The sequence below is a fragment of the Jaculus jaculus genome, chromosome 10, assembly GCF_020740685.1.
Source record: "Jaculus jaculus isolate mJacJac1 chromosome 10, mJacJac1.mat.Y.cur, whole genome shotgun sequence".
In the NCBI taxonomy this organism is placed as follows: domain Eukaryota; kingdom Metazoa; phylum Chordata; class Mammalia; order Rodentia; family Dipodidae; genus Jaculus; species Jaculus jaculus.
Genome location: NC_059111.1, coordinates 25,804,512 through 25,820,834, shown reverse-complemented (window position 1 = coordinate 25,820,834; position 16,323 = coordinate 25,804,512). Strand labels below are relative to the sequence as shown.

The 16,323-nt window shown below is 47.8% G+C and overlaps 1 protein-coding gene across 2 annotated transcripts in view; it reads right to left on the bottom strand.

Annotated features, from left to right (window-relative positions):
- Positions 1 to 16,323, bottom strand: part of Tbc1d2b (TBC1 domain family member 2B) — a 113,538-nt gene that overhangs the window by 81,826 nt on the left and 15,389 nt on the right. Inside the window, exon 1 of one of the 2 annotated variants that reach the window (XM_045160293.1) lies at positions 15,099 to 15,134. The exons of the other annotated variant lie outside the window; for it this stretch is intronic. Coding sequence (XP_045016228.1) covers positions 15,099 to 15,119 — 21 coding nt within the window. The 5' untranslated portion in view covers positions 15,120 to 15,134. Of the gene's footprint in view, positions 1 to 15,098; positions 15,135 to 16,323 lie in introns of those variants that run through there. 2 annotated transcript variants of the gene reach the window in all.

The following is a 16,323-nucleotide window of genomic DNA, read 5'->3' as shown; positions in this document are numbered from 1 at the left end:
CCTGAACCATTGAGCCATCTCTCCAGCCCCTAACATAAACATCTTAACACAGTTTGCAAGAATGTTTAAAAAATATTTTTATTTATTTACAAGCAGAGATAGATAAAAGAGGAGACGGAAGGAATGGGCACACCAGGGCCTCCAGCCCGTTGCAAATGAACTCCAGATTCATGGGCCATTTTGTGCATCTGGCTTTATGTGGGTACAGGGGAATCAAACTTGGGTTGTTAGGCTTTGCGGGCAAGTGCCTTCACCACTGAGTCATTTCTTCCACCCAGATTATTTTTTAAATACTAAAATTAGAGAAAGATGCAATGTAACACTTTTAGGAAGGACTTGCCACCCTCCTGCTCCTTCACTCAGTATACCTACAAATTCCATCTCAAGAAATCAGCTCTCAGCAAAGAAAACTGCAAGTTAAAGTTCAGGTGTTGAATTAGGTAGGAAGGTTGGTTGGCAAGTGGGCGGATAGATTTTGAGTCATGGTCTATCTATGTAACCCCAACTAGCCTTGAACTTGTGATCTTCCTGCCTCAGCCCCCTACGTGCTGGGATTACAGGTGTGTGCCACCATAGCTGGAGGTTGATGTTTTTAAAAGCAGCATCAGGGCTGGAGAGATGGCTCAACAGTTAAGGCGCTTGCCTGCAAAGCCTAAGGACTCAGTTTCATTCCCCAGTGTCCAAAGAAAGCCAGATGTACAAAGTAGCGCAGGCATCTGGAGTTGGTTTGCAGCGGCTAGAGGCCCTAGCATGCCCTTTCTCTCTGTCTCTGTCTCTCTCTCCCTGCTTGAAAATAAATTAAAAAAATTTTCTTTTTCTTTTTGGTTTTTCTAGGTAGGGTCTCACTCTGGCTCAGGCTGACCTGGAATTCACTATGTAGTCTCAGGATGGCCTTGAACTCTCAGCGATCCTCCTACCTCTGCCTCCCGAGTGCTGGGATTAAAGGCATGTGCCACCACACTCAGCTTTAAAAAAAAATTTTTAAAAGAAAAAAATGCCAGGTGTGGTGGCACATGCTTTTAATCCCAGCACTCGGGAGGCAAAGGTAGGAGGATCATCATGAATTCAAAGAAACCCTGAGACTATATATTGAATTCCAGGTCAGCCTGGGCTAGAGACTCTACCTCAAAAACAAAAACAAAAGTAAAAACAAATTTAAAAAATCCTTGATAACAAAAAAAAGCAGTACCTGCTTATCAAACTGCCCAGTAAGCACTTCTCTTAATGTTCATACCCATATATTAATGCTACTCTCGCTTTTGGTAGAGAACCTTCTCTTTTCAGATGGCAGTGGCCTTGGGATGACTCAGAAGGCAATCATGGTGCTGAAAAGAAGTAACAGGAGTCCTCTGTACTATAATATCCCTATCACATCTTCCAAGGCTCAGGGTCCATTGCGGAAGAGGTGGCGGAAAGAATGTAAGAGCCAAAGGAAGGGTAGGACTCCTTACAACGTGCTCCCCTCAGACACAAAATGGCCTGGATATCCATGACCTCACAGTGCCTGACACTACCTACACAAGACCATCATAAGAGGAGGAAAAAATCATGACATCAAAATAAGAGAGACTGATTGAGAGGGGGAGGGGATATGATGGAGAATGGAGTTTCAAAGGGGACAGTGGGGAGAGGGAGGGCATTACCAGGGGATATTGTTTACAAACATGGAAGTTGTTAATAAAAAAAAAAATTGAAGAAAAAAAAAAGAATAAAGCCAAACCTGGTCATTGTTGAGCTAAAAAAAAAAAGCAGCAACAAGTATTGACAAGGGTATAAAGCAAGCAGAACTCCATAAACTGTTGGTGGCCATATAAAATGATGCAGCTAAGCAGGGCATAGTGGCACATGCCTTTAACGCCGGCACTCAGGATGCAGAGGCAGTAGGATTGCCATGAATCCAAGACCGGCCTGAGACTCCATAGTGAATTCCAGGTCAGCCTGGGCTAGAGAGAGACCCTACCTCAGTGGGTGGCGGGGAATCAACCAAGATTCAGGGGAACTCAAAATTGTGAACCTACTAGCTACAAATAAACGAGGTGTGGGTCACAAATCTCCAGGTAGCCCCCTGCGGATGAATCCCAGGAAGGGGGAACAATGTGCATCATGACGCTCATTACTGCTGGTGTCCAGTGAGGAGTGAGGGGACATCAGGCGATGAGGACACCAACCCCGCAGGCCCGACAGCGAATCACGGACCCGGAGGCCACGCTGCTACTGCTTAGCCACAGGAGCAACCTGGGGCCGTGTGTGGCGATATGTGCATACTTGGCCCCAGGTAAGGATCTCTAGGTATTTATGGGAAAATTCTCATTTCACTCGCTCAGCCATCAACTTCTACTGAGCAGCTGGGCAGGAGCTAAGAACTGGGGGTGGGCCTGGGAGGAAGAAACCTGGTGACTGCTAGGACTCACACTGCAGACGTGTGCCGAGGGCCTGTCCAGAGCGGTATGGGCCCCCCAATGCTACTGTGCTTGTCTGGATCACTGGAGAGGGGAGGGAGTACCTTTGCAAGTCGGAAAGGGGGCCAGCCACCCGCTCTGTGTCTTCCCCTCTAGCCCGCACGCAACCGTGTTCACCTGTGCTTAGGTGTGCAGACCGCTTGGCATGCTGGTTCTGCAGCCGCTGAGGGGGCCTCACGGACCCCCCAGCACGCCCTGCAATGCAGACATCGCAGAAAATCTGCTCTCCACCAAGACCTTTTCCCTTTCCATGGCTTCAGATTAGATCTAACTGGGGACAATTAGTAACTTCTCCATCATCTCTCAGTGAGCTCCTGGGGCAAAACAGATCACAGGCCTCAGTGTCTGACTCACAGTGCAGAAGTCTGAGCTATCAGGCAGGCTTAAACCCACCTCAACACAGCGATTAACTGGGTCTGCCGCCTGTCAAAAACTTGAGAAATCTCTAGAAGAATCCTACTGTCCCCCAGAAGCTCATGAACGACTTCGGGATGTTGCTGGCAATGGCTACAGCCTCTGTTTGGGGGTGGGGGGAGGCAGAAACAGCCTCAGAGGACCTTCCTTTAGGGAGCTGAAATCCAAACGAGCACAGCCAGGTTCCGATGCGAGGTACAGAGAGGAGGAAAGAAAGCTCGCCAAGGTCGGCAGACACCAGAGAGCCCGCACTTTCCGCCTGGCATCTTGTCACAGAGGGCTGATTGCAGTTCGGCCTCACTTAGTCCTCATGAGATGTCTAATCTCATATTCGTTTCTCCACAGCCCCTGTCCTAGTGGGTCTAGTTTAACCCTGCCCAAAACAGCCACCAGTCACACTTGGCTACTGAGCCAAGGCCACATCCTGCAAGTTTGGAGACAACGGATGGGGTAGGAGTCAAAACAAATTTCACCTGTTTATCATGGCTGCTTGCAAAGTTAAAAGTATGCTTTTAGCTCACGTTGTAATTTTATTGAACAATGTGGTTTGTGGCAGGATGGAGACCATTTGAAAGTGCAAGCTGATGGAAGACTCCCCCATGGTGGGGAACAGGCAGGTGGGTCACAGGGCGCAGAGAAGCCAGCACCATTACCCTTCCACAGCACTTTCTGACTCAGGATAACCCCTCCAGCCACCGCACGACCTGGGCCTATCCAAGGAAATGCCAAACGTATTCCAGTCTGGCTGATGGCTCACAGTCTCAGTCCCTTGACTGCCCAGGTAAGACCCTTGATGGACTTGGCTTCGAGAAAGCACCTTGATGGCCTATTTCAGCCTTAGTGCAACAGGTGACAATGAGCCTGTCACCACCACCACAACCCAAAGGGAAGAGGGCTCTTGTGAGAGGGCTCATTAGCTACCCTCTCCCTGTGTGCAGACATTCCAGTCACATGAGAAAGAACATAATAAACAAGGCAAAGATCCACTGCTCAGCAGAGAACTGAGCCCCGATGCCCGGCAAGCTCTGAGCAGGAAGCCAGGTGTCAGATGGCTCATCGGTCCAAGCCCTGGGTCTGGGTCTCCCACAACATCAGTCTCTAGACCCCCCAACTCACTCTTCAGTGCCCAGTACAAACACTACCTCTTCTAAAGATGTTTCCCTAGGGCTTAGCGGTTAAGACACTTGCCTGCGAAGCCTAAAGACCTAGGCTGGATTCCCCAGTACCCAAGTAAGCCAGAGGCAGGGTGGCGCATATGTCTGGAGTTTGTTTGCAGTGGCTGGAGGCCCTGGTGTGGCCAATCTCTCTCTGCCTCTCCCTCCACCCCCTCTCAAGTAAATAAATAAAATATTTATTAAAGATGTTTCCCTGGCCTAACGCGAATGCCCTTTGCATCTTCTGAATGGGGAGTTCATGTAATCTTCCCCAGAGGACAGGGGCATTCCCAGTGTGTTTCTCACTAATCTAAGTTCCTTGAGGCACAGGTCAAACCTGCTTGTATCATAGAATGCAAAATGCCTAGCTCAGTGCCTTGAACCAGATGAGCGGACAGATGCATGACTCATTCTTTTTTTTTTTTAATATTTTTTGTTCATTTTTATTTATTTATTTGAGAGTGACAGAGAGAGAGAGGGAGAGACACAGATAGAGAGAGAATGGGCGCGCCAGGGCTTCCAGCCACTGCAAACGAACTCCAGATGCGTGCGCCCCCTTGTGCATCTGGCTAACGTGGGTCCTGGGGAATTGAGCCTCGAACCGGGGTCCTTAGGCTTCACAGGCAAGCGCTTAACCACTAAGCCATCTCTCCAGCCCAGCATGACTCATTCTTATGCTCAGCTGTTGTACTGCCTCATGACCGTTCAGTTGTCAGTTCAAATATGGCCCCCATCCCTACAGAAAACAGAGCAAGCCAAACACCTTGGAAATCCACTCGGTCTTTCGCCCAGCTACAAGAATGTGAGAGGAGGGGGCAGACAAAGACCCAGCTGGGCACAATCCTGACATGGCAGCCATCTGCTACCTCTAAGCGCCATGATAGGAAAGTGCCAGTACAGAGAACAAATCAAGGCAGCCTCCTCCCACCTGAGTCCGAAACATGGTCTCTGACAGCTGGCTGAGCTGTACCACGTGATGTCCAGCTGCTCTCACATGTCCTCATGCCCAGCCACCAGTAGCACCAAAACCCAGAAGGCCACTCATGGATGAGTCAGGCCCAGTATCTGTCCCTTCACTTAGACCCTGGACACTCCCTTTTCCCCAAACCCAGCCCACTCACAGCTCAGAAAATTCCTACAATAAATCATCTGATCAATAGTCAGTTGATCTCAACACGTGTCTCAGGGCCCATCCTCAGGAGCATGGCTAGCAATCCAGCAACAGTTAAAGGAAGCAGGCTTCGCCATCTGCCCATAGTCTCCACTTGCCACCACCTCACCTCCGCTGTTCACTTGAGTCCCCATCTCTTCAGGAGAGAATCGCCACCCATCAAAACCCAACACATTTCAGAAACCATAATGCCTACCCTCCCTGGCCCATAAGTTCATTCCTAGGCATCTACCTGAAATAGTCCAAGAGAAGGGAAAAGGAAAGATGTCATGGACATAACATGTTTGTTCATTCACTCAACAACTGTTTTGAAAACAAAGACTAACTTGGGCCAGGCCCAACAGTTAGCATTAGACACAGAGCCAAGGAGACCCCATCAGTTCCTGCCCCAAGACACGCCCAGGAAGCAAATGCTCTCTTCCACCAGCTACAAACAACGAGAAACATGGCGCAAGTACAACTGACAGAAAATGCCCAGCTACAAAATTAAGAAATCCTTGTGCACCCTATAAACTTTAACACCGAGAGGGCTGGAGAGCTAGCTCAGTGGTTCATGCGCTTGCCTGGATAGCCTAACCACCCAGGTTCAATTCCTCAGTGCCCACATAATGCCAGATGCACAGTAGTGCCTGTAGCTGGAGATCATTTGCAGTGCCCGTTCTCTTTCTTCTCTCTCTATGCTTAAAGATAAAAAATGTCTTAGCCGGGCATGGTGGCACACACCTTTAATCCCAGCACTTAGGAGGCAGAGGTAGGAGATCCTCGTGAGTGCAAGGCCTCCCTGAGGCTACATAGTGAATTCCAGGTCAGCCTGGACTACCGTGAGAGCCTACCTCAAAAAAACAATAAATAGGGCTGGAGAGATGGTTTAGTGGTTAAGCACTTGCCTGTGAAGCCTAAGGACCCCAGTTCGAGGCTCGATTCCACAGGACCCACATTAGCCAGATGCACAAGGGGGCGCACGCGTCTGGAGTTCGTTTGCAGAGGCTGGAAGCCCTGGCGCGCCCATTCTCTCTCTCTCCCTCTCTCTCTGCCTCTTTCTGTCTCTGTCACTCTCAAATAAATAAATAAAAATGAACAAAAAAATTTTAAAAAACAATAAATAAATAAATACTTAATAAAAATTTAAAAATACATACATATACGTATATGTAGTCTAAGTTCCATGAGGCAGTTCTTCAAAGCATTACAAAGAGATTACAAAATTCATATCAAGTCCAATCTTGGAGAATTGTAAATAAATAAATAAATAAATGAGAGGTGGGGGCTTTGCCATAGTTAAGCATATTATAAAGCCATGGTAAGTAAAATAGTAGGCCAACAAGTCAAAATACAGGGCTAAGTATATACAAGAGTAGTTAGGGGCTGGAGAGAGGGCTCAGTGGTTAAAGCACGAACTTGTAAAGCCTGATGACCTGGGTTCGATTCCCTAGTACCTACATAAAGCTAGATGCAGAAAGTGATGCATGTATCTGGAGTCTGTTTGCAGTTACTAGAGGTACTGACAACCCATCCTCATTCATTTTCTCTCTCTCCCTCTCTGCCTGCAAATACATAAATTTAAAAAACAAAAGAGATGGGCTGGAGAGATGGCTTAGCAGTTAAGGTACATGCCTGCAAAGCCTAATGAATGGGGTTTGATTCCCTAGTACCCACATAAAGCCAGTTACACAAAGTGGTACATTGATCTGGAGTTCCTTTGCAACAGCTAGAGGCCCTGGCACACCCATTCTCTCTCAATCTCTCAATCTTTCAATCTCAATCTCTCAATCTCTCTCTCTCTTTCTCTGCTTGCAAATAAATAAATGAAGTTTAAAAAAAAAGAGTATTTAAATAACATTACAACTCAAACCAGTGGAGAAAGCATTAGCTATTGAATAATGACCTTAGGATATCCAAACATCTGGAAAGAAATAAAATTACCATGAATTATGAACTATACAACAACAGAAAATTATCTCAAATTTAATTCAAGATTTAATAAAGTAATAATGGGATCCAAGCCATTAGATGAATAAATTAGTGAACTTAATAAATAGTGCACTTGCTTGCAAAGCCTGATGGCCCAGGCTCAATTTCCCCAGTATCCATGTAACGCTGGATATACAAAATGGCACATGCATCTAGAGTTCATGTGCAGTGGCAGGAGACCCTGGGGTGTCCATACTCACTCCATGTCTGCTTTTTCCTCTCTCTCAACTAAATTAAATATTTAAAAAAAAGAGCCTCTGACAAAACTTTGGTGAACTTCCTTCTGAACATTCTTCTAACTATAAATACATATACCAATTTTCTTTATAAAATTGGAATTAAGGGCTAGAAAGATGGCCCAGAAGTTAAGACACTTGCCTGCAAAGCTTAAAACCCGAGTTCAATTCTCCAGTACCCACGTACAGCCAGATGCACAAGATGGCACATGCAACTGGAGTTTGTTTGCAGTGGCTGAAGGCCCTGGTGTGTCTATTCTTTATCTCTCTCTCTCTCTCTCTCTCTCTCTCTCTCTCAGGTATGGTGGCACATGCCTTTAATCCCAGCACTCAAGAGGCAGAGGTGGAAGGACCACTGTGAGTTCAAGACCAGCCTGAGACTACATAGTGAATTCCAGGTCTGTCTGGGCTAGAGCCAGACCCTACCTCAAAACAATTAAAAAACCCTAGAATTAAGCAGTAGACTTTTCTGTGACCTTCATTTGAATATTAGTAATATTAAATGCTATTAATTACATGACCACTCTACCAGACACAAAGCTTTCCCTGAACTGTCACTTAACCCTCACAACAGTTTCCCAATAGCATCATCTGCTTGCCCATGGACCTAGGAGCCTGGGCACCTGGCTTCACATGCCAGCTCTCCTCCTCACTAGCTGACTGAGGTAAGTTCCTCGGCCAGGCCTCAGATGCCTCACTGGTACAGTGCAGGACCCTGCTCCGAGTTGAGTCAGGTGCTAAGCTCTGATGATTGCTTGGCACAAAGTGAAAATCGTAGGATGCACTTACCACGATCTCACAGGCAGCTGCATGCTCAGAGTCAAACCCGAGTCCACACTGTCCACTATGGAGGAGGAGTGAGTGTCTGCCCAGGACAAACGCCATTCTCAGCAGTTCAGCAGGAACCAGAAGTTCCTCTATGGCTTTTCTCAAATGCTGAAATGCTGATGACCTCAAGCAAAACAAAGTTCAATCTAAAACACAAACGAGCGTGTTGACTTAAGGGTAACAACAGAGGCCGTACGCCCAAGGGTGCAAAGATCTCAGCCTCAGCTCTAGAGGGCCAGGGGGTACCTCCGAGAATAAAAGAACACAGGTGTTGGTCCATAAAGCACCTTCCTCCAGTACGTAAGCACTCCCTCCCTCATTGGGCTCTCGGACTCCCGACGACTCCTCACTCCCTGCATCTCGGCCACAGCCTCCTAACAGGACTTGCTGTTATTTAGTCTCCTCTATCCAAGCCCTCTTCTCATGCCTAGTCAATGAGGTCACATGTATCCATAGTTGAAACCCTCGGATTTTTCCAGATGCCAAATGATTTGAGACAGTAATCGTGCCCACACCGCCCCGCACTCCATGGGACCATGATGTTTCTCTCACCAGATGGATGCGCAAAGCCAGCCCGGCTTCCGCAATCCCGCTCCCAATGCACCAGCTCCCTTCCTGCCCCTTAAGATCCAGCTCAGACTCCTGACCTGAGGCCATCTGATGTCCCCTGTAGAGCCAACCACTCATTTCTCCCACATGCGACGTATGCAACACCTCAGTCATCCACTTAGGGGACAGACTCTGGGCTCATCCTCAAAGGGCCAGGACCTGAAGGGGCGTAGAGTTAGGGTGGCTGGACCCCCAAAGGTAAAAAGGGCAGGAAAGTTTTTCTCATCTCTTGCCTACTTCCAAAGAACTGTTTTTCCACAGTGTCAGGACCCCTTCTGGGAAGGAGGTCTTTCACAGGATTTAAACATTATGGTCAGTCAAGTGAAACTAATCTCTTCCTGAGACTGCTCCTAGCCCTAACCAACCAGCTGGCCCTCTGGTTCACCTGGGCCAAAAGACAGCCCACCACCCTAAGGTTATAAATACCTTTGCAAGGGGAGGGCAGGCTCTCTTGCTCTCTGGCCACTTGGGAACTTCCGGCTGTGGGTGATTTGTTCCCTCAGCTGGGCCTGGGATAGCCCACCCAGAAAGGTCTCCTAAGCCTTACTCAACAACATGGGCTCTTTATCCCCTGCAGCTCCCCACATGGCAGGAGCTCCTTGAACTTTCTTTTTCCTTTCCACACTTGTTCTCCCAGATCCCTATCTGGTCACGTGGACTTCTGGGCTACACGTGGCCCACATGGGCTTTTGGGCTCCACTTTGTGCATTTCTCTTCTCCCCACTTTATCTCCCCTCACCTCCCAGCCTTCCCCTTTCCACACTCCTTTGTAAAATCTAAATTAGGTGTGGTATCATAAAAATCATTCTCTTAAATCTGAAATTGCCAATTCTTTGGTTAGTTTACAGATATGAACTCAGGGCTTGGGGTTCCAGGAAGCACCCCAGAACCCCAATTTTCCCATTACAGACCCACTGCTTATATGCCAGAGGAGCATAACCAACGGCCATACTGGGGCCATGGAAAGGAGAATGCCTACACAGACAGGTACCGCCTGGCTGGAGGAGGATTCCCTGGGCGGATCCTGGGGTCCAGGGCGGATCTGAATTCCAGGAAAAGGTATGTCGATTGCTGGAGTTCTGCCTGGCTTCCTGGAGCGTGCGTGCTCATGCTGCTGGTGGCTGCTTTTCTCTCTCTGCAGGGACCTGTGAAAGTGGGCCAGCTTCTCTTGCTACTCTGGAGCTTTCCTTCTACCTATCTGTAAGCTGCAACAAACCCCTTCCTCCATAACTATGCCTGGTTTGGAAGTTCATCCCAAGGACGAGAAGCTAACTGTGACAGAAAGGTTTACCGTATTTCTTAAAGCGTCCAATGGCTGGGGCTGGGAGATGGCTCAGTGAATAAAGACTGTTGCATAACTGTGGGTACCTGGGTGCCGAGTTCCCCCACCCATGGAAAAGCCAGAAACTGTGGTAGGTTTCTGTAGAGCCAGAGCAGTTCTGGCAAGATGGGAGGCGGAGATGGGGATTTCCCAGCAGCTCAGCAACAGAGCTGCAAACAAGAGATCCTGCCTCAAATGGGGTGGAAAATGAGAACTAAACTGAAAAATGGTCTTCTGACCACCTCACATGCACCATGGCACGTGCACATCCACACTCACTCACAAACACATATACCCACCAATAAACAAACATTTATTTAAAAAAAAATTTAAACTACTTAGTTGTAAGCAGAGACAGAGGGAGAGAAGGGCCACACCCGGGCCTCTTGACACTGCAAATGAACTCCAGATGCACGCGCCACTTTGTGCATCTGGCCTTACTACGTGGGTACTAGGGAATCGAACCCAGGCTGTCAAGCAAGCGCCTTTAACCACTGAGTCATCTCTCCAACACATAAACTTGTTAAAAAGTTATTTATTTTATTTGAGAGACAGAAAGAGGTAGAGAGAGAGAGAATGGGCATGCCAGAGCCTTAAGTCACTGCAAACAAGCCCCAGATGCCAATACCACCTTATGCATCTGGCTTACATGGGTCCTGGGAATTCAAACCTGGGTCCCTTGGCTTTGCAGGCAAATACCTTAACTGCTAAGCCATCTCCCCAGCCCTAAACATTTTTTTGAATTAGTTTTTATTAACTTTATTTCAGAGAGAGAAAGAGGCAGGTAGAGAAAGAATGGACATGCCAGGGCCGCCAGACACTGTAAATGAATTCCAAATGCATGTGCTACCTTGTGCATCTGGCTTACGAGGGTCCTGGAGAACTGAACCTAAGTCCTTTGGCTACTCAGGCAAATGCCTTAACCTCTAAGCCATCTATCCAGCCCCCTAAACATTTTTTTGTTTTGAGTGTAGTGACTGCTTATAGTGAAGGAACTCTTGGTTCTACTTACTTGTAGAAGGGTATCTGAATTCCCTAGTAACATCTAAGGTACTTTTTCCACAAGCAATAAAAGCTTAAGCTGGGTGTGGTAGTGCATGCCTTTAATCCCAGAGCATGGGAGGCAGAGGTAGGAGGAGAGCTGTGAGCTTGTAGCCACCCTGAGACAACATGGTGAATTCCAGGTCAGTCTGGGCTACAGCAAGATCCAACCTCAAAAAAAAAAAGCTTAAGACCAGCATACACAGCCTGATAGTACAAAATAAAATTCACATGGAAGATGGATTAAACCCCAAATCTGATAAATAACTTTAGGTTCCAATTTGTCTTTTAACTGTTTCAAAATCATGAGCCTGGAAAAAATAAATCTGGCTCAGTAATAATGGGGAAAAACATATTTTCCCCTTTGGAGAATCTTTTAGATCTTCCATTTCAGCCAGTGACAGAGCCTAGTTGGGTCCGTAATGCTAAAGGCACTGGATGCTGGTTCTCCGCTCCCTGAAGACAGATGCAGTTTCCCTTGCTTCCACCCTTCTGGCAAACACAATAAATTCTCATCTTTTAACTTTTTAAATCATTAAAGTTAGCATCTTCACATATCTTATTAAAATCATCATCTGAGGGCTGGAGAGATGGCTTAGCGGTTAAGCGCTTGCCTGTGAAGCCTAAGGACCCCGGTTCGAGGCTCGGTTCCCCAGGTCCCAGGTTAGCCAGATGCACAAGGGGGTGCACGCGTCTGGAGTTTGTTTGCAGAGGCTGGAAGCCCTGGTGCGCCCATTCTCTCTCTCCCCCTCTATCTGTCTTTCTCTCTTGGTCTGTCACTCTCAAATAAATAAATAAAAAATATTTTTAAAAAACTCATCATCTGAATCAATCCTCATCCTTGGCAAGGGCTGCGCTGTGAAGACCCAGCCTGGTCTCTGGGTGCCATACTTGTGACCTGCATCCCAGGGAGCGGCCAGCTGATGGGGCAGCCATCTCTAGCACTGAAGCTGTCTCCTTCAAAACGCAAGTGCCGGGACAGAAAAGCCATTCCTTTTGTCTTCAGCTTTTTGTATTGACAATTTTCCTTCCTGTATTTTGCTTATAACCCCTTCCTTTTACCTTCTCGTGTCCCATCTCCTTCCATTAGACACCTTGTTTCCAACCAGTCCCTCTTCTACTTTGATAGATCTATCTATCTATCTATCTATATATTATATTATTATATTATTATTATTTTTTTTTTTTTGCCATCCTCCACCACCCATGAAGATATGTTGATGGGCCCAACATTGTGTAGGTCTTGTGCAGAGAATGACAGTTTGCTGTGAGGTCACGAAAGCAACAGAAAAGCCATTTCTCTTTTTCCCCTGTATCATTTTGACTTATTTGTGCAGGGGGCACGTGTGCCATAGCACAGTACGGCAGGGTCTCTTGCCAGACTGCAAACAGAAGCTGTGGATTCTCCTGGCTCCACCTCCCACCAGCACAGACATGTTGAAATCACTTTGCATCAGGCTTTATGTGAATGCTGAGGAACTGAACCTGGACAGGCTTTAAGTGCCTTTAACTACAGAGCCATCTCCGCAGCCCCAACAAAAGCCATTTCTGAAACAACCTTCAGCTAATACTGTCTTTGGTTATAACCACTTAAGTGACATGAGCAGCCAGCCATGGTGGTTTATACCTGCAAATCCCAGCATTCAGGAGGCCGAGGCAGGAGGGCTGCTCTGGGTTTAAGGCCACAGTAGTGAGTTCTAGGTCTGCCTGGACTACAGAGTGGGACTCTGTCTCTAAATGAAGGGACGGAGGAAGAAGAGAGGGACAGAGATGAGCAAGCAGACAAGCTCAAGTGACAGACTTAGAACAAGCCCAGAAACAGAGCACATGGCCACGTTGGGAAGAGGAACAAAGAAGTCTAGTGACCCCCAAGACCATCTTCAGGGTACTGACATGAGGTTTAAGTTTAAATTTTATTTATTTATTTGAGAGATGCATGTGCTACTTTGTACTGCCTTTATATGGGTACTGGGGAATTGAACCTGGGTCCTTAGGCTTCGCAGGCAAGAACTTTACCGACTAAGCCAGCCTGAGGTTTAAGTTTATCCGAGGTTTAAGCTTAAATAGAGGGCAAAAGGTATGTATAACTAGCAGTACGGCCAAGGTGTGGCTCCTTTGGCCATACCAACACCATTACTGTCTGGACTCCGACCTCCCAGCAAGGTGGTCTGATTAGTTGTCAAAGCAGTTGAAATTTCTTCCCAGAGACAAGTTACTCCATGGACTTTTGCCTTTTCCTTCTTTTAGCAAGAGATTCCTGGGAAAATTCCAATTTCTTGGGAACACTGTTTCAGTAGTCTGATAGCGAAGGGAGGGGACGAGTGTCTCTTTAGAATACTGCCTGCCATGCCTGCCAGGAAAGCTACCGAGGCAACAGACACCACTAGGCTTTGAGAGACCTGTCAGCGCTACCCCCGCCTCTCAGCCCAGGCTGCCCATTCAGGCCAGGCAGTTCTCACCAGGATCTGGACAAGGACACAGACCTACTCTGGGCCTGCTCTTCCCTTTAAGAAAGGGCAAAGCCCATCAAATGCTTTCAGAGAGAGAGGGAGCACCGGGTCTCCAAGTGTCCAAGAGCTGCATTCCAGTGGTTTTTTTTATCAGCTCCGCCCTTTCACAGTAAGGGAAGGCCGGGGTTAGGGAGCTCCTGGTAAATAAGAACAGAGCCACAGCCAGGACAACCCGCTACAGCTGTGTCTCAGTGGTTCCACATACCATTCAACACTGCTCTTCTGAGCTTTCAAACTTAAACGTAGGGCATATAGAAATGGCTGACTTAGGAGTGAAGGTTTAGGCAGGGAGCTGGGGTAGTGGGGGACACATCTAGGCTTCGGGAACAGGGATCCTGCCTAGTCACTCAGGAACTGACAACAGGGTAGAAAGCATGCTGGGTCTAGACAGTGTTATCGGCAGAGCTGGTGTCTTGAGGACGCACTAGATAGTTCTGCTGAATTACTCAGTTAACCTAACCACAGCTGGGGCCTGATAAGGTAATCGCCAGCTGTTTGGTGGTGACACCCTCAGTGGAGCTCATTTCAGAAATACCCAAAGATTCCAGGCAAGCTCTGCTTCTGACAGTCCCTCACGATGGCCATGGAGGGACCCTACCTAGTATGGGAGGTAAGAAGCAAGGCGGAAGGAGAACTGGACGCAAAACCACAGCTCTGCAGCATAGAAACCCGGAATGCAAAGAGATCTGCAGCTACAAACCACAGAGTGGTAACTGAGGATGAAGGACTCATGCTTCACCAGTCTCCACCCACGCAGTTCAGTTGTTTCTGGGCCACTTAGAAAACCACTGTCAAACCAGGACAAAGAACAGATCACAGACCTCTGCGGCAAGGCAGATGCTGGCTGAAAACGCTGAACCCTGCAGCCCACGCTGGCCTGCCGAGCAGAGCGGACTCTCCAGGGCAGGAACCTTGCCATCTGCACCTCAATGGTGCCCAGGAAGCTGCCTCCCACATTGACTTTGAGAACCACAGTTCCCTTCAAAGCTTGATCAGCACGTTACTGGTGGGACAGCATTCATATGAGAGCGGCTAAATTATAAAGCTTCCCTTCCAATCTAGAAGGCATGCTTCAGTCAGCAGCCTAGGGCCTGCTTCTTGTGGTGAACACCTGTACCCAAAGAGAGGGCTCTGAGGGACACACATCGTAGAGGCGGCATTACTGCTCCCGAATCAATCAGCTCCCGCCGGAAGTTTAGATCCTGTGCTTTTCACTGCCAACCCTGAAGTAACCTAAGTCCTTGAATGTGTGCCCCCAATGCAAGCAAAATAGTTAAATGAATATAGCACTTGAATATAACACCCTGTAGCAGTTAGCTTCTTATGGCTGGAAAACACCCAACCAGAAGCAGCTTATGGAAGCAAAGGGTTAATTGCAGCTTACAATTTTGATGGGCAGTTTCATCAGGGCAAGGAAAGCATGGCAGGAGCAGACCAGACGGCAGGGCCCACATCTCCACAGCAGCAGGGAGGAATCAGAGGACGTGAGCTCAGCGTGGGAAGCAGGGCTGAGTTATAACACACGCCAGGGCCAGGCAGCAGCAACACTCCTCCTCCAGAAAGGCTCCACTTCCCACAGGCACCACCAGCTGGGGACTAAATATGAGGCTTAATCACAAACACATGAGGTTATAAAGGGCCATCTACATTCAAGCTACCACAAAGCCAGAAAAAGCGTAAGCCTGAATGCCTAAAAATGAATTTAAATATGAAGCAAGTCTTATTAAATGACTCAGTTCATGAGGTATGGAGGTTTAGTGTCAAGGTTATCACTAACCAGCTGTGGGGCTCAGTTTCCCCACTGTATTATGCAGGGGAAGTACAGGCTGAACTCAGAGGACTTCTCTAGTTCTGACTTTGGGATAATGTACAGAGCAAAAACACCAAATGACTTCCTCTAGCTCACAGAACCACTTCATGTCCTAAATAGTGAAAGACAAGCTTCCCGGGGCCAAAGATTGCATGTCAGAAGGGCCCTCCATCTACAAGGCCTGCTGGGCGAGTGGCTGGCAGCTGGATGACACTTAAAAGTCATGCCACTTTCTCTGGAAGCAGTCTCCCTGAGCACGATAGAGCTGGAAAGGGAAATGAAAACTGGGCTTGATGCCTAGAAATAATTCCTTTAATCCACGATCAACAACCCTGATAACACTGGCCTGCCCACAACCAACCAGCCATGCAAGACTCCGCCCGCCCGGAGCTGGCCTGGGGCATTCTGCTGGAGGAAGGTCTGTTCTTCCTTCCCAATGAACTGGTCCACATGAGGACACAGGGGGAGCAGCCCAGAGGATCCCACCTCCTGAAACCCCTTCCTTCACCAACTTGAGTTTTCTTGCACAATTATTCTTTGCAGAAGTTGAATAAATGGCAAGGTGAAATATCAAAGATGCTGGCTCTCATCTTACTGGAACACATCTTGCTGACTCAAGAGGAAATAGGTCTTTGAGCAGCTCCATAATTATACCAAAACCTACCAACTCCCCTGCCTCAGCTTCTCCAGGGAGTTTTACTTAATAAAACCCATCAGAGAGATGGCTCAGTGGATCAAGCAAGCACTTGCTGTGCTACCATGAGCTCCTGAGTTTGGGTTCCCCATATAAAGCCAGGCA